This window comes from Bos indicus x Bos taurus, chromosome 9 (assembly GCF_003369695.1).
Source record: "Bos indicus x Bos taurus breed Angus x Brahman F1 hybrid chromosome 9, Bos_hybrid_MaternalHap_v2.0, whole genome shotgun sequence".
Lineage (NCBI taxonomy): Eukaryota > Metazoa > Chordata > Mammalia > Artiodactyla > Bovidae > Bos > Bos indicus x Bos taurus.
Genome location: NC_040084.1, coordinates 9,473,047 through 9,495,747, shown reverse-complemented (window position 1 = coordinate 9,495,747; position 22,701 = coordinate 9,473,047). Strand labels below are relative to the sequence as shown.

The following is a 22,701-nucleotide window of genomic DNA, read 5'->3' as shown; positions in this document are numbered from 1 at the left end:
GAGATTGATACCTTAGTGAAGATGCTGAGCAGGTAGTTAGATATGTTCTGGAGTTCAAGAGATAGGTCCAGCTGGGAATAGAATTCTGGGGGCTGTAAGTATATATGTATTTAAAGCCATGGACCAAATGAGAGTTGAGTGTAATAGAGAGACTCTAAAGTTGAGGCCCCAAATGACCAACATTTAGAATTTACTGAGGTGAGGATGATTCTGTCAAAGAGACCAATACGAGCAGCCCATGGTGGAGGAGAGAGCCAGGATATTGTGCTACTTGGAAAGCTGGTGGAAAACAGTATTCCAGGGAGAATGGAAAGGTCAACTCACTCAAATGCTGTAGATGGGTCAAATAAGATGAGGACTTAGAGTTAACCACTGGATTTAGAAACCAATGGAGCTGATCTTGAGAAAAGATCCACTGGAGTATTGGGAGTGAAAGCCCAGTCAGAAAGGGTTAAAGAGAGAATGGAAGGGAGAGGAATTGGAAGCAATGAACATAGACCACTCTTTCGAGCTCTGTATGAAGGGGAGAAGGAAACAAGATGGTAGCTGAAGGGGCATGTGGCACGAGAGGAGGATACACAGGATCCTCGCCAGAACTCAGAGTGTAACTCTTCTTGTTATTCTGCTACGGTAACTGCCTTATGCCTCAAAGGACCAGCATTTATTACCACATCATCTCCCTCAAATGCCCTTCTATGGCAATCCACTCCAGTACTATTGCCTGAAAAATCCCAAGGACAGAGGAGCCTTGCAGGCTACAGTCCATGGGGTCAAAAAGAGTCAGACATGACTGAGCGACTTCACTTCCCTTATCTCATCCCTATAGCAAAAAATCTTTGATGACAATCCTGTAATTATCTACTCAATAATATTCAAATTATTTTCCTTAGAATTCAAGGGGGAAAATTCTTTGCTACAGCGAGTCTGTCCCTTCTCTCTGCGTAACTTTCCTTGTGCCTAATTATTGTCACCTCCTTCACCTTCCTGATCTCTGCTTAGGAAAACCTTACATGCTCTTTAGGTCCCTACTCAAGTATTCCAGATTATATGACCCCCCCTTGTTGATGGCTTTAGCCAGAAATATGTCTTTCTCATCTTTGTATTTATTGTCAAAGCGTTTTTCAGCTTAGTTAGTGTATAGACTAAATGTTTTTGTGTCTTCCATAATGAAGAATGTGAAGCATATGAATGTGTTATATGAAGATATGTTGAGTTAAAACTGAGCAAATGTAAAACATATTTAACCACATTCCAGCACTATGTCTGGAACTGCACGGCCTAGTCTACATAGACTTAGGGGGATTTTCGATTTCATGGCAACTCAGAGCCTCCTGCTCAGTTGCCAGGAAGCTTCACCTAGAGGAGTTCCCTTATGATGGCAGAAACCAACATTTCTTCATTAACTAAAAAGAAGCATGAAATCTGTGAATTCAAGTAATTTTTCCAAACCTTTTTTGTACTGTCTAGAAGGAAATGGCAACCCACTCCAGTACTCTTGCCTGGAAAATCCTGTAGACAGAGGAGCCTGGTAGGCTGCAGTCCATGGGGTCTTGAAGAGTCGGACACGACTGAGCGACTTCACTTTCACGTTTCACTTTCCTGCATTGGAGAAGGAAATGGCAACCCACTCCAGTGTTCTTGTCTGGAGAATCCCAGGGACAGGGGAGCCTGGTGGGCTTCCGTCTATGGGGTCGCACAGAGTTGGACACAACTGAAGTGACTCAGCAGCAGCAGCAGCAGCAGACAAATGAAACATATCTCATGTTTAAGAATTTATCTTTAAAGAGCTAGGTTTTAGGCATTGTATATAAAATTCAATAATTCAGTTTGCAAAAAAAATTAAGCCTTGTTCCATTCTCCTTAATATTGAGCTAAGTCTCATAGTTTGTCATTAGAATTCTCTTTCAGGAGGAAAAGATAGTTGTCTGCTATTAGTTTTTATTTAATTTTTATGAAAGGCCTAAGTACTTTATTAATATTTATTGATAGCCTAGAAAAATAAGTAAAAATCTCTAGCCCTAATAAGAGTTAAGAGTTGGGGCCAAAATTCCATGTTTTAATGTGTTGTCCTCTGGACCCTACTCTAGCTTAGGGGATTGAATTACACCTTTTATGGAAAAGAATTGGGTAATGATGAATTTGGGCTGGTGTAAGGTAGCTTACACTCACACAACTATTTTTCTTGAAACAATGCAGAAAAATTTTATGTTGAGAAAGATAGGTTGGCCTAGGGCACTTTATGTTCTGCTTAACAGATTTATAAAAAACATTTTACTTTTTATTTCTCTTCTAGAATTTTTTCTCAAGTGTCACATACTGTAATTCCATTGTAGAAAGGAAAATATCTGTGGTTTCTCTAGAATATTTCTTTAGTGCTTGGCTTCTACTGGGACTTCAAAAGTAAAAGACTAAATTAAAATATTTATCACACATATTTCATCCATGGGTATTCAAAGAGAAGAATGATTGCAGGTTTGAAAATGAGATGTGTGGAAATCAACATTTTAGATGTATAATGAAAGTGACTTTTACCAGGACACTCTGCCAATCCGCCTTCAAAATAATTAACATGGAAATTGGAATTAATATTGCATGCCCCCAAACAGTTATTGTATAGTGCGTAGGTGGTGGTTATGTGGAAGCAGAGATGTGTTCAGAAACCTCTGACCTGGCTGGCACTCTGTCACAACCTGCCTGTATTCACAGATGAATTCCATTTCATTCCCTTTTATCCTGCATCACAACTGCCCTGGGCATACTTACACAGCTGTACCCATTTATCCAGAGAGGATTACACTTCTGAGAAAATAGCTTAATGAATTATTTTGCATTTGCAAGAAGTAACTTAAATGAACTATCTGTATAAAGGATATAGATTTCCTGGTTAGTCATATAATTAAACTTTCTCAAGGTGTTTAAGGTATGAATTATTTTTGAGAATCAAAATATCACATGCATACAGTGAATGCCAGTTTGGTATCAATTTCCAAAGGACTTAGTGAATAACATAGTATGGGTGGTCTCTTCTATTTTGAGAGTTAGGGATGGGGAGACACCTTTTCTTATTTTGGTAAAATACTTATCTGGTCATTAAGGAAGAAAAATCATGTTTCTTATATGTCATATTTTGTCATACACGTGAATATGTAACTGCCTATAGAAGCAGCCGCTAATTTGAGGAGCAACAGCAGAAATTTTGTTTCTGGATATATTTCTATAAGAAGCATGCAAATAGGGAATTTTTTTGTCTTATGGAAATTTCTTAGTCTAGTTCTGAAGTTTTCTAGTACCTGTTGGAAACAAATTCATGCAGTTTTTATTTCTAGATCTGTCTTTTCTATTCATCTTTAATGCAAATGTTCAATCACTAAGTGCTGGGGTTACCTGCTTGAAAAATCATACTTCATTCTGGAGATAGGATGTGTTCTCCCGGGAGGCTGACCTTATTTTCAAGTCAGGCACATTTGGAATTCCAGTTCTGACATTTACTAGCTATGTGACCTGTGGCAAATGATTTAACCTCTCTGAGCCCCTTTACCCATATATGGCTGGCCTCCAAGAGCTGTTGGAGGTGGTGCCTCATGTTTAGCAATCATTAAGGGAAAGGCTGGTCCATTCTTTCTTTTATCTTCCTTTTATCTTCCTTTTAAAGCTTCCACTGCAGTTTAGAACAGAACCAAAATAAAATCCCTCCCAAGCAAACAAGACTATTCTGATTAAAAATAAAGTGTTTAATTAAAGTGATTCCTTAGCTGCAGGATACTGTGTGGTTTGGAACACAGTTCCTTTGTAGGATGTCAATATGCTATTGTAAAATAATTCACATCAAGAATACACAACTGTGTATGCTGATCTGTCATCGTTTTCATACAATTTTTAGATACCTTTCCATCTCAAAATATGTCTTGATTTAGCTTTCTTTTCATCCCAATTAATTCCTTTTCCTAGTTGTCCACATTTTCTGGAGAAAAGGCATGGGAGGGTTGAGGGAAACAAGAAAAACAGGAAGAGGAGAACTCCAGGGCAATTAGAATTATGTGAGAAGGGGCATAAGTGTGGGAACGTCAAAGCTTCATGTCTTATTTTCACCCCTTTATAAAATGAAAAGCCTCCTTTTGTTTAACTTTCCCTTCCTCTGTGGGTAGAAGGGAAGGGAGTTCATCTTTCATTCTTTTCAAACTTCCCTTGGGTACACCAATCTTTTTATACCTTCTCGCTTGAGGCTTTCAGATTCAGACCTGGCCATTCTTCCTTTTTTCTATTTCTTTCCTATCCTACTTTTCTCTCTCCCTTAGCACCTGCTAAAATGTAAGAAGCTGTCAGGACACCTGACTTTTAGTTGTCTAGGAAATTTCTCTCTCTTCAACCAATGAAAATGTAAGTATTATGCAAAGTTCAAGTATTTTTTATTTTCTTGTTTTTTCTCTGAGTCTTAGATTTCTCTCATTCCTCCCACTTCTAGATCTTATTTGCATTTTAGGCAGAGACACCCCATGGCCAATATCTATCATGTATATTCTCCCAGGGACCAAGTTCCCTTTTTCTATTTCATTCCTGGTGCCACCTCTTTGCTGTCTGTTTCTAATCTTTTCCTGAGAGAAATCTTATTGAACATGTCCTCTGTGAAGTTCAGTAGGCCTCGGTTCCCATCCAGACTCTGACATTTATTGGCTTGTGCCTAGAACAGTTACCGCTTCTCTCTGAGACTTATTTTAATAGAATCTACCTCTTGATGGTTGTGGTGGGAACAGAAATAGGAAGTAAATATCCCTGGTGGGTTTCCTGCCTAGGGCTCTGCTGGAGCAATGCAGAGCTAAGTCATCTACATCCAATGATGGGAGAAACGTGGGAAGGATTTCCAGCCCATTCCTCCTGGAAAAACTGTATTCAAGGAACAAGAAAAAGAAAGAAAAAAAAAAAAAGAAAGAAAAGGAACAAGAGTCCTAGTCCGCTGAGATGAACTGATGACCTGACTCAACAGTTGGACCACATTTACCATCGCATCTCCCTTTTAAATGACCCACTTTAGTTCTCCAAAGAGACCTAACTGACTGGCTGCTGTCTTCCTCCAGTTTGAACTTCAATGGATGCTGATCCATTGTGACCCCCTGCGACCCAGGAGAGAAACTTGCAATGAGCTGCCAGCCAGGATCACGGTGAGTCCCTAGACTACCTGCAAAGGCCACTTGCAGCCAGCTTACCTCTCTACACCGCCGCAAACTCTCCCCGTCTTCACTGTTTGTCTTAGAGTTCAGGCTTTTGCTGCACAGGCCAGATATTGAAGAAGCGCGGGTCCCACCCACAGTCTGGCGGGTAGAAACCACTTGCGCGGGGGAGGAGGGCGGCGGAAGGGGTATGGATCCAGCTTGGGTGGCTTACGACCCTCCCCAGCCCCCGGACCCCTCACCCCCCAGCCTCTCTCCAGGAAAATGCCGGTCGACTACTCAAGCCCTCGGTGGCACCCAGGCCACCTGAGAAGACTCTGGGAACCTCGAGAGGTCCCCAGGGACGGGTGGGGCGGAGGCGGGGAAAGGGTTAAGGGGGACTGTTGTCATTCTATCCGTCCTTTGGCCTGCCAGCTCTCCTCCAATCCCCGGGACCCTCTCCGGGGCCGTTCATAAACAGGAGGAACTCACGCCTCCTGGGCCGGCGCCCCCTCGCATCCCCGGCTCCCGGGGGCGCTCTTGGCGGGGACAAGCGCCACTGCGCGCTCGGCGGGCATGGCTTGGGCGGCGTCGCGCCATGGGGCCCTCGGGCTGCGACTGCTGCTGTCGGGGCTCTGCTTGTGCGCGGCTCAAGTAAGTTGTGCGCGGGTTTAGGGGGGCCGCCTTCTCACTGTCTCCCCCATCTTCTCTTCTTTCCTCCAGACCATCGACCAGGTAAGCCCGGGGCAAGAAGCCCTGGCGTTTTCCAAGCGCTCGCAGGGCGAGGCGGGGGTGCCTCCGTCGGGGGAAGCGCGCGGAGATGCGGAGCATCCCGCGGGCCGCGCGGCTCCGTGCATCCTCGGGCCACGCACCTGCAGCGAGCAAGGTGGGAGGCAGGGGCCCGAGGGGACACCCCGAAGGTCCGAGAACGGGCGCCCCCTCACCGACCGGGCCCCACACTGCAGGCTCGGGCCCTAGAGGCCCGAGGAGGATGGAGGCCGGGGCTTTAATTTTCAGCCGTGTTTCCCTCCTCCCTCCCTCCCCTCCCCGCCCCTGGTCCCGGGCGGCCCGGCCCGGGGAAGGCGCAATCCCAGGCAACCCCGCATCCCGCCTGCGTGGACTCGGCGGCCCGGGCTTACCTCGGAATTTCGGCTGCACCGGGCAGGGGGCGGAGGGGGGCGGAGCCGTTTGAGGTTTCACTTACAAAGACCCCATTGTAACCTGTCTGGTCACCGGGAGTTTAGAAAAACCAAGATTTCCAGATGAAAGAAGCCTTTTTTTTTTTTTTTCCCCCAATTCAGAAGAGAAAAAAACTAAAATTCCCACGTTTCCTAAAACGCGCCCAAACTTTTAGAGGCCAGCCTTCCGTCGAGCGCCATCAAAGCGGAGCTATTTGCAACCGATAAAAGGGGTCACAACCGGGGGTCGGCCTGAAATTTGGCGTCTTTCTGAAGCGAGGTGCATAGACCTCTTTCAAGAGGAGGATCTGAAGAGAGGCCGGGCCCTCGCCGGGTTTCTCGGCCTCGCCTGTCTCTCCCTAAGAGGGCCCCCCAGTTTTCTTCTGAACGCAGACAGATCTACAAAACCATTCTGGAGTTGATCTGGGGTGGCGCGCCTCGGTTCTGAGCTGCCTCACTTTATCCAAAAGGCTGACCTGCATTTCCTGATTAAACTCAGTAATTCAGTGATCACCATCTTCATGATCCAACCCCATGAGTAAGAGGCCCCCTCTTCCCCACAAAACCCGTTGGGTTAAAGCTCCGTAGACGGGAGGATCCCACTCTGGGGGCCCAGATTCTGCTCTCACCTCACTGTCAGCCTCGTTCAGAACCTCGAGGAGGGGAAGCAACCGCGGTTCCTTGGAAATCTGGTCTCCGTGTGTTACGCTGGGCTTGAACCCGGCCTCCACGAAGCACTGTCTTTGCGGGGAGGCGGCGGGCTCGGGCCCACCTTCTTGTGCTTGCTCCCGGTGACCCCCTAACCCGCGTGTGCTCTTTTGTCAGAGGGGCCCCCCAGGTGAGCAGGGTCCTCCGGGGCCGCCGGGTCCCCCTGGAGTCCCAGGCATCGACGGCATCGACGTAAGTGTCCACCTCCAGCCCCTGCTCCTCTCCCAGCGGCCCGGGTGGGTTTTTCGAGAGGGCCCGAAGCCCCGTACCCAGAGGCGGGATGGGACGTGGATGAGGGCTGGGAGTGGGGCCTAGATGCCTGAGGACTGCGGAGGGAGGAGGTCCTGCGTCCCGTGGCCCCGGGCGGTTGATCACAGCTCCGTACTACCTGTCCTGTCCCTGTCCCGGAGGGGCCCCAGCACCCTCCACTCACACACTGCCCTGCTTTCCCTCTTGCCTTCCAGGGTGATCGCGGTCCGAAGGGTCCCCCGGGCCCCCCAGTAAGTACATCAGCGCTTTGGCTCTCCACTTCTTTCCTTCCAATGTGGTCTGCAGACCACACTGCACCCGATGAGGCTCAACTTTGCCCCATTTTCTCTTCCTTTTCTCCCCCCTCCTCTCCCCCTCCCTGCCAGGGTCCCCCTGGAGAGCCGGGGAAACCAGGAGCTCCAGGCAAGCCTGGCACACCGGGTGCCGACGTGAGTAGTGGGTGCTGGGGGCGTGAAGCCAGGCCCAGTGTGTGTGTGTGTGTGTGTGTGTACACGCGCGCGCGCGCGTGTGTGTGTGTGAGAGTGAGAGAGAGAGAGAGAGTGCAGCGTGCAGGCGGGTGTGGTCCAAGCTAAGGCGAGACTGGCTCTGATCCTGGCGGTGCCCACGGGCTCGGCGCTGAGACGCGGTTTCTGCGCGAGGGTCTGCGGAGCGTGGAGGGGCCCCGAGGACCGGCGGCACTGGCCTGTCCTCCTCTCTGCTCTGGGAGCAGCGGTGGGTACCGGTTTCTGCCTCTCAGAGGCCACTCCCCACTCACCCCATTGCGGGGTGCTGGGTCTTCGCTCTTGTCCTTTCCCCGGCACCCACTAAGTGAGTTTAGGGAAAGGGCCTGCAGGCAGGGGAGGGACAGAGTCCCCCTAAACCCCGAGGAAGAGACCAGAGAAAGGCAGACTGGGGGAGAGCCTGCCCGGGGCGGGAGTGTGGGGCGGGGCTGGTCCTACACTGGACACGGGGCACGCGGACACATGTGCACCCACGGTTGATTCATGTCACTGGATGGCAAAAAAAGCTGCAGTATTGTAATTAGCCTCCAATTAAAAAAAAAAAAAATCTAGACAAATTCAACTCAGAAGACTCGGACTTGATGGTTTCTAGAATGTAAGTAAAAAAACAAAAAAACAAACCTAGCTCTCTGTCTTTCCTCCTGCCTTTCCTTGGTTCACAGTCACTGACAGAAACAAGCTGACTAGGGTTGCTTGAAGCCTGGGAACCAGCAGCCGCCCCCCACCCAACATACCCAGTCACACACCTGCCTCCCGCCATGGGAGACAAGCTCAGATGCTGAGCTGTGTGGTAAACCCGATACTAGTTAACATTTCTTCAGGGAAAAGGACTTCAGGGCTCTCATCTCCTCTCTCCCTACACTGGACTGTTGAGAGTTTACTGAGGGCCACTCCTTGACTTTCCAGCTGGGATACAAAGTAAAGTGATACCCAGACCTCTGCTCTCATAAAACAGACAGTGCTGGGTTCTTCAAGTTACCAACTTATATGATTTCCCCAAACTGAAGACTTTTCTAAATCAAAGCCCTTGAAAACCTATGATTATAGATTCTGAGAACTTTTGGCTAGAGTTTAAGACAGAGTCTTCATTTTCAGAAAAAGAAAAATAGCTAGATGTTAGTGGTTATTAAGATGTGCTTTCTTTATCAAGATTAGTATAATGGGGATATTTGTCTATGCTAGGGACTAAACAGCAACAGCAGCAACAATTCATTGCTTTAGGAGACTGACTTTGTTGTATACTTAAAAGATCCTAGTTTGAACTTCCTATGTAGGCAAAGTGACAGTGCATGAGGTCGCTAGGGACTAATGTTTGGATAATGCAAACTGAATATCAGCCTAATATTTGCAAAATATGAACGGAAATTATATAACTTGTTTGCTATCACACATCTCTTTGAAACACCGTGAATTAGTTGGAACTGTCGCATCCAAATAAAAAAGTCTGATGAATACAAATAAACCAGTAGGTTAGGTTTATTTCTGCATTCCTTTCAACCTTGGACCTTGTTTTATGTGAAAAGAAAATGGATGATTAAATGACTTTATTACTATTATTATTAATTTTTGGCATGGTTGAAACATAAATGAATGACCTGAAGTCTTGTCTTATGATTGAGTTGAATAATTTCAGACAAAGGACTAGACTTGTCTGTGTCTGGGTTTCATGGTGCTTTTGTAGCAGGCTCAACAAATTCTTCTTCCTCTAGTACCATAAAATCATAAAGACAATGTCTGGTTTTACTTTATAGTTTCCACCCTTAAACAGAAATAGGATAAAAAAGAAAATTCTTCAAAATCTTTAGAAGTACAATGTAACTAATAATTGCAAGTACTTTTTTTTTTGTTTATAACTGCAGTATCACAGCATAGATTTCCATTTCCAAATAAGATTTCCAAAGTTAAAAGGTATAAAATAGTAAGGTTTCTTACATCATAGAACTTTGGCTCTGTAAGATCCTCAGGAAGAAACTGATAAGGGCATTTAATCAATTTTCTGGGATGGTAGAGAAAAGCAACAGAAAAAGAAAAAGAAAAGGAAGGAGAGAAAAAAAGTAAGAAGTTCATGCATGTGCCAGGATTTTAGACATTTCTTAGAACTAAGCAAAAAATTAACTATACTAATTTGCATTTGTGTAGAACTTTTTTTAAAGTGCAGTCACAAACATGCTGTATTTTTTGGTAATGTTAACAAATGGTTAATCAGATGGTTTGTTTGGAAGAATCTGAAAAGAATACAGCTTAAAGGTTATTATCCTGAATTAAGTGGATTTTTGACAGAAAAGGTAAATGAGTCATGGCAGCTAGTCTTGTAGGATTATGGCTTGGGTCTCCTGAACTGAGTGGTGGAATGCTGGAAGGAAATTAATAGTGAGGGTTGCTTGCTTTGCCAAGCAGCAGTGGGAAATTTCAGAATACACTGGGCTTTAATTTTATCCTGTATAAAACCTTATCTTCACAAACATTCATATGAAAGCAATTTTTTCTGCCACTGGCAATATATTCCTCTGTCATTTCTTTGACAGATAAGAATGACTGCAAATTGGAGTTTTATGCATATGTTTGTAAATGGAAGTTGTGAGAGACTTACATACATATATATATATATAAAACTCTTCTTTTCTTTAGTTTAAGTTGATTCTTTTCCCTTATAGACACATAACATTAAAGAAATCCAAGCTTGGTTGCAAGCTCTGTACTCAAAGGACAACTGTGCTGTTATCATTAATAACTTATACTCTTACAGGCACTTATGATGTGGCATGCATAGTGAGCTCTAAGAGCTCTAAAAGAGTATTTCTTTTCCATTCTTATAGCATCTGTCTAAGATACAGAAAAGAGGAATTAGAATTAAGTACATGAATTATAGTTGTTACGCTGTTTTATAGGAGAGAGATTAGAACATCCTCTGAATGTATACAACTATTATCTGTGATGTTATATGATTAGGATAGTGAGTAATAAAGAAGTTATTCTGAAAGGCAGTGTAAGGGGAAATAGTTAGGCATCAGAGAAATGTGAGGGGGCTGTGAAGCACAGTGCCTGTGGTTAATACCCAGATTTTTTGCTTGTTTTTTTTTTTTTTTTTTTTTTTGCAGAATCTCTTCTGAATGAGATTTTAAGCTCCCAGAGAGCAGGAAATGTTACTTCATCAGCTTCTAGGATAATCTGACTACATAATAATGATAATAATAAGAAAAGCTAACATTTACTTAGCATCTGCTGTTCCAGGCATGGTTGTAAACACTCTGTGTACACTATCCCAGTGAATCTTCAAAGTTGCCATGTGAGGTAGATATTAACATTATACCCATTTTACAGATTAGGAAACTGAGGCTCTATGCATTTGAGTAACTTGCCTACAGTGGCCTTGTACTAAGTGGCAGAGCTGGGATTTGAACTAAAAATAAAGATGATGTGGAGTGACAGGTGTGAAATCCCTCCACCCAGTAGGCTAGCCCACATCTCCTGTTCAGTAGCCTTCTGTAATCTTCTGTGCTGCATGTGTTAAATGCTCGGGCAGTGTGCTCAGATTGTAATGGAGATGGAGTCCTGTCCTCACAGAGCCTATGCCTTAATGCATGGCTGTGCCACAACAGAGTTCACTAGATTGGACGCCAGAATACATTTTCATTAACTCACAGCCTCCTTGTGATTAGATGTGGTTTACCATGTCTGGCGTGCTGCGATTCATGGGGTCGCAAAGAGTCGGACACGACTGAGCGACTGATCTGATCTGATCTACCATGTCTTACGGAAGACAGTTGAGACAAGGAGTATCTAGAAGCAGCCTCCAGGTTATCCAGCCACTCTGCTTCTTTATTATGTAGCTGAAGTTCTGCCTTATGTAGTAGCTGCTGCTGCTGCTGCTAAGTTGCCTCAGTCGTGTCCGACTCTGTGCGACCCCAGAGAGGGCAGCCCAGTAGGCTCCTCTGTCCCTGGAGTTCTCCAGGCAAGAATACTGGAGTGGGTATGTAGTAGCTACTGCCCTCCAACTTTGCCAGTGGTTTTAGCCCCTGATTAAAGGTGGTTAGTTGGCAGTGTGTGTGGGAACTGACCAGGACGGGTCTTGGAGGGTATATGCGTGAAGTGGGCATTGGAAGTCCCTTTAGTCAGACCTGCCCTGAGGTTTATAAAGCCCTTGTGCCACATGTGTTTACAGAGAGCTCCTGGGGTATGGTTTATTTGCTCACATACAGAAGCCAGTGTTCCAGTACCACAAGTGCTCAGCAACTAAGATGTTAAGGCCTGTTCCCAAGTTAGAGCATTGTAATTGTACTAGAGAGACTGAAAATCAAAGTCTGTCAAAAATCCTTCCACGTGTGTTTAATAGCTTTCTTCTTTGGTAAATTTCCAATAATTAGTTTTGTCAACTCACTCTTTTCTATTTCCTTTGATTCAGTCTCTGGAGTTATGAAGGAAATTAATTGATGCAGAGAAATGTAAAAATGGTGGCTGGTGAAATAGTTTTCTATATAAGTTACATGAATGCATTTTATTGATATTTATGCAGACTGACAGATTAAATATGCACTTTCGTGATTCATTTTTAAGTCAGACTTTCATATTTTCAAGGAATTCCTCAATATCATTTTAATTTTTTTCAAAATCTTGCTAATAGATTTTACAAGTTATTTCTATATACATGTGTATATGTGTATGTGCATAATGTATGTATATATTTACATATATAGGTACATATAATTGTATTTTGTAGGGTATAAGTTCAATATTGTATTATAAATGACAACATCTAAAATAAAGGAAAAACTAAAAAGATAAAAATGTGTCTTCATCCAATGTGGAAATTAAGATATACATGTAGTATTATCATGGTTTGATATGTATTTTATATTAGGATGATGATAAAATAAGTACTGGTAGGGAAAGCAACGATGGTTGGAAGTGATGCTTGAATAACTACTTTAGCATTACATGTGATGTTATAAATGTGTTTTACAGTAATGGACTTAGAGTCTACGTACTGAGTGGCACACATGAAAATGTATATTTAATTGTAGCTATTTCACTAAGAGAGATAAACTAGAAACATGCTCTCAAATGATTCAACTTTAAAAGTTAATGTTTTCCATAAGCAGTTGTCATTGCTAGGAGATAACTGAGGGGCTTTAGGTGGCTAAAAGGCAACAATGAGATTGATTAGTTTTAATCACTATCGAAGGAACATTTTAACTCTCAAGATGTTATTGAGAGCTACAGAGACATACAAATATAAAGCATTTTGCTTTATAAATGAAGAGATGCATAACATGGCTAATGGCAGAGCCAAGTCCTGTTGTCCCATTCAGTTCAGTTCAGTTCTGTTGCTCAGTCGTGGCTGACTCTCTGCGACCCCATGAACTGCGCAGCACGTCAGGCCTCCCTGTCCATCACCAACTCCCAGAGTTTACTCAAACTCACGTCCATTGTGTCAGTGATGCCATCCAACCACCTCATCCTCTGCCATCCCCTTCTCCTCCTGCCTTCAATCTTTCCCAGCATCAGGGTTTTTTCAAATGAGTCAGCTTTTCGCATTGGGGGCCAAAGTATTGGAGTTGTCCCATTAGCCTTACCTATTAGAACATTGTAATTATTATTTCCCATTTTTTCAAAGCAGAGACAAAAATACTAAATTATTGAATCCTGTGATAAACAGTGCATTTAGTGGGAAGTTATGAACAGGATACAATTTATTAACAGAAAGTAACTGTAACAGTCAGATGTCATGTCAGACATTACCTTTGAATAGGAATATAGAAAGGTTTTTCTTTATAAAGACTTGCACCATATGTAGGTAAACTATCCTGCGTGTAATTACTAAATAAAATGGAATTATCCACTGAGTGGCTTGCCTAAGGATGTTGTATTAGTTCTAATATCATCTTGCTTTGTTAGGGATTAACAGGTCCTGATGGATCCCCTGGCTCTGTTGGACCAAGAGGACAAAAAGTAAGTTAGCCACCTGGTATTAATTGCTGGTATCAATTAAATGCTGAAGCATAATTTTATTGTAGTGTTTCCAAATCAGTTAACAGGTTAGTTGTGAAGTGGCTGAAATACACTTGTTCAACCAAAATCATGTTTTATAACAGTTGAGTTAAATTGCGTTCAAACAGTAAGATGGAGTGTTTTAATGATTTTAATATTTATGCAGTTTGCATACTTACATACTCATGCTAAAAAAGCTAAGTACAATGGAGCTATTTTTATTTTCAGGGAGAACCTGGTGTGCCAGGACCTCGTGGATTTCCAGTAAGTAAATGTGAAGTGATTTATAGTCTGTCTTTAGGTAAAATTCTGCCATTGTGAAATTTTTCAATTTAGTTTCTGTTTGTTAATATTTCAATTAACAAATAGAAACACACAAAGAGGCCCACATAATATACATCACAAAGAGATTATGGTTTATCTGCTATGATAAGCATTCTGACTATGAGTAGAAAATTTCAGAGCAATTTGAACGTATGGTGTAAAATATATACATCTGTTTGCAGGTGGCATTTACCAATGGAAATAACCCCCTCTCTGTTCCCATTGATGGAAACTGTATCTCACGTAACAGCAGCAAATCTAAGTATTTGGTGTTTAGACCTCGGCATCACGCCACTTTCTTCACAACTGGTTTTATGTCTAATGAAATATGAGCCATATTATCACCCACCTGCTTCCCTGGCGAGGCTTTTTCCACGTTGCACAGTCCACCAGACTTGTGTTATTTCTAGCCAGAGGAGAACTGGATTCTCAGGCTGCTGTTTTTTTTTTTTTTTTTCTATTTGTTCTTCATTCCTTTTTTGTTCTTGCTATTAATCTGTGTTTTTCCTCTTTGTTTTCTATTTGCACTGCTTCCTTTGCCATATTTCATCTTTTCCATTATAAGTCTATTTTCAGAGGTGAAGAGTTTGCTGGCTTTCCCCCCACATTTTTAGCTCAGAGCTCAACATCTTATAGAGATGCCTTTAAAAAAATTCATCAAATCTCTAGGTCTCTTGATAATGAAATAACTTTTTGATTACTTTGGTATCTTCAAGCATAACATTTATTTCCCACATTGATCCACATATTATAATGTTCAAATAGAAGTAATTTTTCAAAGAGTGCCTTGAAAACTCCCCATTTGCCATTGAAACATATTACTCATGTGAAATTCATGCTTGTTGTGGCTGCCTAAATAATTAGAAATAATAGCATCATTATCAGAGGATGTGATTCCCCTGGATGCTTCATATATGGATGGATATTTTAGAAAATATCTAAGTCTATCTTAGATATTTCTGTCTAGAAAATACGAAGTCTGGAAGTACAAGCTGTCAGGAATATGGTGTCAGAGACAGCTGTGCATATGAGGGATTCAAGACCGCAGAGGGGAGAGAATGGCGAGGCGGTCCAAGGCTGGGAGACTGAGCCCTGAAGGCAGCAGTGCTCAGTTTTATTAAATTCAACCAGCACAGAGTCAGAGCTCTTTGTGTGCTGGGCCCTGTGCTTGGAATTGAGGCTTGGAGGCTGCATAAGGCGTGGTTTCAATCCCTGGTTACACTCAGTTTGATGTTGCTCAAGAGATAGTAAATGTAAGGGAGTGGGAGACAGAATGACTGGTTTTAAAATAAAATTCAGCATAAATGAGGATCCCACTGGAGGTCATTTCAAGAGTGACACCATTTTGTTTTCCATTTCTACTGGATTTGGTGTCTGGACACATAGCCTTACCTGTCAAGGGGTGTATTCCTAAACACTTTGGTTCTCCCCTTCCTCTCTGTGCTAAATGTTTGGGCAATTTCCAAATATCATATTATAAATTTTAAAGCAATGTTGTCTTACTTTTAATGTCGGTTTCTTATAAAACATGACAAATGATATCATTTATATGTGGAAGCTAAAATATGCTACAAGTGAACTTCTTTACAAAACAGAAATAGACTCACAGGCATAGAAAACAAGCTTGTGGTTACAAAAGAGGAAAGGAAGGGAGGGATACATTAGGAATTTGGGATTAACAAATAGAAACTGCTGCTGCTGCTGCTGCTAAGTCGCTTCAGTCATGTCCGACTCTGTGCGACCCCGTAGACGGCAGCCCACCAGGCTCCCCTGTCCCTGGGATTCTCCAGGCAAGAACACTGGAGTGGGTTGCCATTTCCTTCTCCAATGCAGGAAAGTGAAAAGCGAAAGTGAAGTCGCTTCAGTCGTGTCCGACTCTGTGTGACCCCATAGATAGGAGCCCACCAGGCTCCTCCGTCCATGGGATTTTCCAAGTAAAAGTACTGGAGTGGGGTGCCATTGCCTTCTCCAACAAATAGAAACTACTGCATATAAAATAGATAAGCAGCAAGGACCTACAGTATAGCACATGTTCACTATTTTGTAATAAACTAAAGTGGGAAGGAATGTGAAAAAGTCCAGTTGTGATATGCCTCTTTGTGAGGAATGGTAAATTCTCCTGACAGCAAGCATGGATGACCTCTTTACTTGCTGTGCTAAGTCGCTTCAGTCGTGTCTGACTCTGTGCAATGCTATGGACTATTATAATCTATTAGGCTCCTCTGTCCATGGGATTCTTCAGGCAAGAATACTGGAGTAGGTTTTCTTTACTTTGCTTTTCTTAAAAAAAAAAAAAAAAAAAGTTTGAAAAAAATACTACAGGCTAGCTACAGGATAGACATCAAAAGAACATTTGAGGAGCTGAAGCAAGCTTCTTCATTTAGAAGTGGGGCCGAGTTTGCTTTCTTTACCCAGTCCTTTCTTTTCGAATGAGCATTTTATGTTGATTTAGGGATAGACTTTGTAGTTTATTTCTGAACTGAGTTAGTTCTGTATTTACAGAAGTAACTTCTGTAGCTACTTCTGTAACTACTGTATTTACATGAAGTAGGGCTCCTGTATCGTAACAACTTTTATTTTAACCTTTTAGGGCCGTGGTATTCCAGGACCCCCTGTAAGTATCATCCCTTGGTTTGTTTTACGTAGTCTATAAGAATGGCCTGTTTCTCAGATCCCAACCTTGGTCCCCAGTCAGCACTCTACCCGTGGTGCTGACAGTGTCCTCCCTTAGGGATCTTAGGTGGCTACTGTGACAGCACGCCTGTTCTACTAAAAATATTTTATTAACTTAAGAAATTTCTGTTAATTTAAGAAATTTCCATTTTAAGTAATTACTCTTCGGTCAGATGAGTTGTTGTCTCATTGGAAGCCAAAGCTAGCACAGATCCATCATTCTGAGTCAGTTGTTTATCGTATTTGATATCACTTGTCATAAATTGTGAAAACGTCATAAATCACCATGTCCCTCTAATTTGTTGATTTCAGGGTCCTCCTGGGGGAGCAGGACTCCCTGGAGAGCTTGGCCGTGTGGGACCGATTGTGAGTACCAGACACACAAACACAGCGAGTTGACAGATGTTTGCTGACTTAATAGGAGGTGTTACCGGGGATGGCAAACTGCCCTATGTGTGTTTCCCCTGCAAATCCAAGACACGGCAATAAGTTTAATTCCAGTTTATAATGCGGATGAGGACCAGGGTAATAATGCTATCTCATTTTTGTAGAGTGATTTTATTTATTTTTTTCTCCTGTTAGTCCTCTACAATCCTTATTTATTCAACTACATATTTCCATTTCACATTTTCTTCTGTAATGGTTTAATTTTTTTTAATTTAATTTAATTTTTAAACTTTACATAATATTTTTTCCCAAAGTTCTCAGCTGAACTTTTCTTCCCAACTTCTAGAATTAGTGATTAAGCCAAGAAGTGTCACCTTCATTTTACAGACTCAGTTGGGATTGGGGTCCGGTGTCTTTTGTATGAGTTTCTCTGTATGAAATGAGTGAATAGTCTAAAATCATTCCCAGGTATGTTTATGTTAGCATCGTAAAATCATAATCGAACCGACAGAACTTTAGTCAATAGAGAGCTGAACTGCATGGGAGAAATTGATGTTAATATTCAATAAATATTCCAAAAATCTTGAAGTAGTGATGTTATCTGAAGAATCGACAATAGTAAATCCATTGAAAGCAGGAGCCACATGTATACCTATCTAGCTTCTCTGTAGGTGCTGCTGTTTAATAAATTTATTTACTGAATGCAAGAATGCATATAAAATGATTATAAAGTGGAGTGTAAGATGCTGTGGTTTATGATAGAATATTAGAAGGACAAGGTGTGCGGGGAGGAAGTGCTGGTGATTAAGTCTAGCTGGAATCCACTTTCATCTGAATGGCATATTTAGCCATCTTTGCTCTTCTGTAGCATTTGCAGTTGCCTGCGGTGACAGACTGAGGGTCAGCTTCCGGGTGAAGAGTCCAGCGCTGACTGGCCCTGAGAGGTTGCCTTCCTGTTCACAGTCTCAGGCAGGCGTGAGCTGCCCTTAGCTGGGCGGCGCTGGCAGTAGCGACTATTCTGGTTCCCCTGAATATCAACTAGAAAAATGCATAGTGTTTCCATAGTGATCAGTGATCAGTGTATAGAGAAGAACTGGCTCTTTTCCCCAAGTCTCCCTCCGCCTTCTCTTACTTTGATGAGGCTGGAACTCCTTTATTCTTCTAGCTTTGTGGGACTAATTGGATTGCGGGTCACCCATCGATTTTGGTGGCAGGCCTATGCAGGCTGAGCTCTGCAGGGTGTGTAGGAATGTCAGTTTCTCATACCTCACCTGTTTTGTGCACTGTGTCTTGACGTGTGTATAACCGCTGTGTCACAATTTTCAAATAACTTAGGGCGACCCTGGGAAAAGAGGACCACCGGGCCCCCCTGGCCCTCCGGGACCCAGTGTAAGTTATTTGCAGTTTGAATTTCTCTGTGTCTGAAAGTTGGGATTATAGAACCCTAAGAGCCAAAAATGAAAGGACTTTTAAATTGAATCATTGTCCTAAAATTTCAAAATGGCTATGATATGATATTTTCACTCATTCAGAGCATGATCTTTTAAGGCCAGTATAGTTGAGAAATCACAATAATTTGAAAGGTGATTTTCAAGGGAATGGTTTATGCATTATATTTGAAGTGCTTTGAGGCTTTTGACTTCTCAAATGCTCAAAACTTGGACATATAAAAGGAACATTTTCAAATGAACTAGTTTTTATGAAGGATTTATACAATGAGCAACTTAAAAAATGAGGTTAATTGGGAGATAATCCATACTTTTAACTTATGATTCAGAATTCTCCATATTTTCTATTCTGTCATTTTACTTCTCTTCAATCCTGTGAAAGAAATAATGTACTAAAATTTAGATTTCTCCAAACAGAATAGACCCATGAGTGAAGTTTCTAGAATATTAGCATATCTTAGACTATTTATTCCTTATAGCTTATTGAAAAAAATACATTTACTGTATTTGTCAAATGAACATTTTATTAGTAGTAGTGAATTAAATATTTCACTATATTCTTAACTTTAACATTTTCTTTAGGGAACAATTGGCTTTCATGATGGAGATCCATTGGTAAGACATTTTCCTTTGAATAAAATACAGTTTTGTCAAAGACCAGGAATTCTCTTTAGAAAATGAATTCTTTTTAAGATGATCTTGCTAGAATATGTTGTATTTTCATGTTTTATTTTACTCAGATGGCAGAGCAATTTGTTGGACTGGTGGACTGGTCATTTATACATACTCACACTAACTTTTTCATTATAGAATTATCTTTATTTTTCCATAATCTTTTTTACTTTATGGAGGAGACCTGCCTTTCACCAGAGCACTCCAATTTTAGAAGATCTAAGTCCAATAATACTCTCTAACACTTATTTTATTAATAGACTGATATTCAAACAGTGTAGGAAAAGTGCACTAAATGCAGTTTTGATACATTTGTTGGGGGGGGATGTGACCTTTAGGACAGAGCTGTTGGATTGGAGGGGGAGAGGTTGGTCTGCAAATGTTTTATTTCTTGAACAAATTGAATCTGAAATAATATGAAAAAATAGTAGTATTCATTAAATCTGGATGGTGGATACGTGGGGAAAGGGTTTGTTATGTTCTTTGTATGTTTCTGTAAGCTAGGAATATTTCTGAGTTTATAAGTAAATAAAAAAGGAAAGAGTAGCCAAAGTTATTTAATGAATAGACTTGCATTGGGATTCTGCAGCTGGAAACCCTAAAAGATGTATCATTTTATCACGAAGCAGAGGCTCTCAGTTACTCTCTTTCTGTTTCTCTGGCAGTGTCCCAATTCCTGCCCACCGGGTCGTTCGGGATACCCAGGTCTGCCAGGCATGAGGGTAAGACAATAATGTCCGTGCTGTATTCTGTCTTCAAGAGTATGATCCATACGAAAAACAGAGGCTTTCCCTGAAGCATTGGCCTTGCTCGTGCACAGACCCCACTCTGATGGGTTAGGCAAGTCTGTGTCGCTTATTCGGCGGCTTTGTCTGTGGTCCTTTTTCAGTCCTGGAAGTTCCCACTGGTATGCTGACAGCTATCCCTAACAAGACACAGATACTTGGCTATTCAGTGCTTCTGTTTCTCAGGGAAGATATATCAATGAAATGCACTGGATTGAGAGACTCTAGAACGCCAGATGAAGGTTCAGAAGTTTACTCCAATAGTGAGAGACGGGGGCCAGGGACTGTATTTCAAACTGTTTTAGTCAAAATAAATTGGAAAAACTGTGCAAAACAGAGGGGAAAAAAAGACACTTTCCAAATGTGTTTTTCTCTCACGCTGTCATCATAATTGCTTCAAAATTGCCCATTGGAATAAAGAAATAAATACCAAATGCTGGGGTTAATCGGCTTTCTCTGTCTAGTCTATGAGTCTGAAATGATTTTGAAAAATTCCGAATCAGGGGAGTTGTGCCAAGATCCAAAAGACTCCGAGGCAATGGGTTTCCCATTGCAGTTTTCTCTAAGGTTAGCTTGGGTGTGCGCCCATAATGCAGAAGATGGGGGCCTGGATGGGTGTCTTATTTTTCATGGAAACTTGAACCTTGGAACAAGAAAGGTTTTCAGGACAAAACTCTAGTAGACAATGTTTGGAATGTTTATTTCACATTTATTTCATGTTACTGATCCAAAGTGTTAGGACAGGTGTCCTGACAGTGAACGATGGGAGTTTCTTGTGCTTTGCAGCCTTTGCTGACTGCTGTTTATAGCTGTCTATTTGCACTTTAAAAGCAGAGACATTACTTTGCCAACAAAGGTCCATCTAGTCAAGGCTATGGTTTTTCCAGTAGTCGTGTATGAATGTGAGAGTTGGACCATAAAGAAAGCTGAGTGCTGAAGAATTGATGCTTTTGAACTGTGGTGTTGGAGAAGACTCCTGAGAGTCCCTTGGACTGCAAGGAGATCAAACCAGTCCATTCTAAAGGAAATCAGTCCTGGGTTTTCATTGGTAGGACTGATGTTGAAGCTGAAACTCCAATACTTTGGCCACCTCATGCTAAGAGTTGACTCATTGGAAAAGACCCTGATACTGGGAGGGATTGGGGGCGGGAGGAGAAGGGGACGACAGAGGATGAGATGGTTGGATGGGATCACTGACTCAATGGACATGAGTTTGAGTGAACTCCAGGTGTTGGTGACGGACAGGGAGGCCTGGTGTGCTACAGTCCATGGGGCCATAAAGAGTTGGACACGACTGAGTAACTGAACTGAACTGAATTTGTACTTAAACTATGCACAAGAAGGGGCAGAAAGTTGTACATCTGGGGAAGCCCTTCTTCTGCCTCAAGTAAGGCCGTGGGTACAGAGGAGGAAAAGGGTTTTCAGAGGAGGCTCTGGAGAGCAGGGGGCAGCTGGTCTGGTGGGTCAGCGGTCCACCTCTGGAGAATGAGTTACTGATGTTGGAGGAGACCCAGCTGTGAGAGGAAGTTGTGGAAGAAGAGATCTAGACACCGGTGGGCAGTGTCATTATCTAGTTACTGACCTAGGTAATGGAGAATTTGTTATTACAGGACAGAGTTAACTGAAACTGATACCTATTATATACAGTCGTGTAGTACACATGGTGTTTTAAAATTCTTCTAAGGCTGTCATTTCTTTATGACATAACCTTTCTCTTAGCAGCACGGTGACTTACATTTAGGGGAGCAAAGTCACTTTATGAGCCATCTGACCACTTTCTGTGTCAAATCCAACACATTTATTTATTTCTCATGTATTTTATGAGAAATAAATACTTATGTATTTTTGCATTTGTTAGGGTCATAAAGGAGCTAAAGGAGAGATTGGTGAACCTGGAAGACAAGGTCACAAGGTAAGGACAGGAATATTTAGTGGGTACATTGTGATTAAGAGGTTGTAATGACGTTCATTGTAAGGGCTTATAAGGAATAACAAAGCATGATGTTTGCCCCTTCCTTTTCCAGTGCTGATTGACAAGTTCTCAGTAGATGCATCAATATTCTGACTAAGCATCATATCCTAAGGTTGTTCAGTTACAAAAAAAGAACAAAGAAAGCACCATACACTTTCATTCTTTTCTGTGTTGCTACCCCTCACTTTCCTTTTCTAATCAATAACACTCAGCTCTTTTCCTTGATGCTTTTGATAGTCAAATGTTATTCAAGCTGGTCGTTCCGCTCCACTAGACAAAATTTTATGACAAGTGTAAAATTTTATGACAAGTGTTGCTGAGACAAGCAAACAGGGAATTTGATAATTGGCTTATAGCTTCTCAAGTTCTGAAATAATTTTTGTTTCTGACTTCATTTCAATATAACTTAGGCTTTGAGTCATCTGGAAGTTAGCAATAGCACTTATATTGATTTTGGGTAGAAACTTGGAATCCACAGCACAACTTATAGTGGAGCTAGCATGTCCTGCAAGGCTGAAATTTAAAGTAAGGTGACCTATTTGTCTTTTTTCGTCCACTGGGATGAAATCGCCTTAGAGTAACTAAGAATTTGACTTCTTATATGGTAGAATACTTGTCCCTGTAAATTCCATAATATTTTTACAAAGTCAAA

General features: G+C 42.0%; 1 protein-coding gene across 2 annotated transcripts in view; it reads left to right on the top strand.

Annotated features, from left to right (window-relative positions):
- The first annotated feature begins 4,262 nt into the window (after positions 1-4,262).
- Positions 4,263-22,701, top strand: part of COL9A1 (collagen type IX alpha 1 chain) — a 66,970-nt gene continuing 48,531 nt past the window's right edge. The window contains exons 1-14 of one of the 2 annotated variants that reach the window (XM_027550858.1): positions 4,263-4,377; positions 5,073-5,156; positions 5,868-5,879; positions 7,148-7,222; positions 7,495-7,530; positions 7,666-7,728; positions 13,696-13,749; positions 14,017-14,052; positions 16,703-16,726; positions 17,098-17,151; positions 18,508-18,561; positions 19,203-19,235; positions 19,958-20,014; positions 21,936-21,989. In XM_027550858.1, the coding sequence (XP_027406659.1) occupies positions 5,088-5,156; positions 5,868-5,879; positions 7,148-7,222; positions 7,495-7,530; positions 7,666-7,728; positions 13,696-13,749; positions 14,017-14,052; positions 16,703-16,726; positions 17,098-17,151; positions 18,508-18,561; positions 19,203-19,235; positions 19,958-20,014; positions 21,936-21,989 (621 nt within the window). In that variant the 5' untranslated portion in view covers positions 4,263-4,377; positions 5,073-5,087. Of the gene's footprint in view, positions 4,378-5,072; positions 5,157-5,615; positions 5,799-5,867; positions 5,880-7,147; positions 7,223-7,494; positions 7,531-7,665; positions 7,729-13,695; positions 13,750-14,016; positions 14,053-16,702; positions 16,727-17,097; positions 17,152-18,507; positions 18,562-19,202; positions 19,236-19,957; positions 20,015-21,935; positions 21,990-22,701 lie in introns of those variants that run through there. The other variant, XM_027550859.1, reaches the window with a different exon arrangement.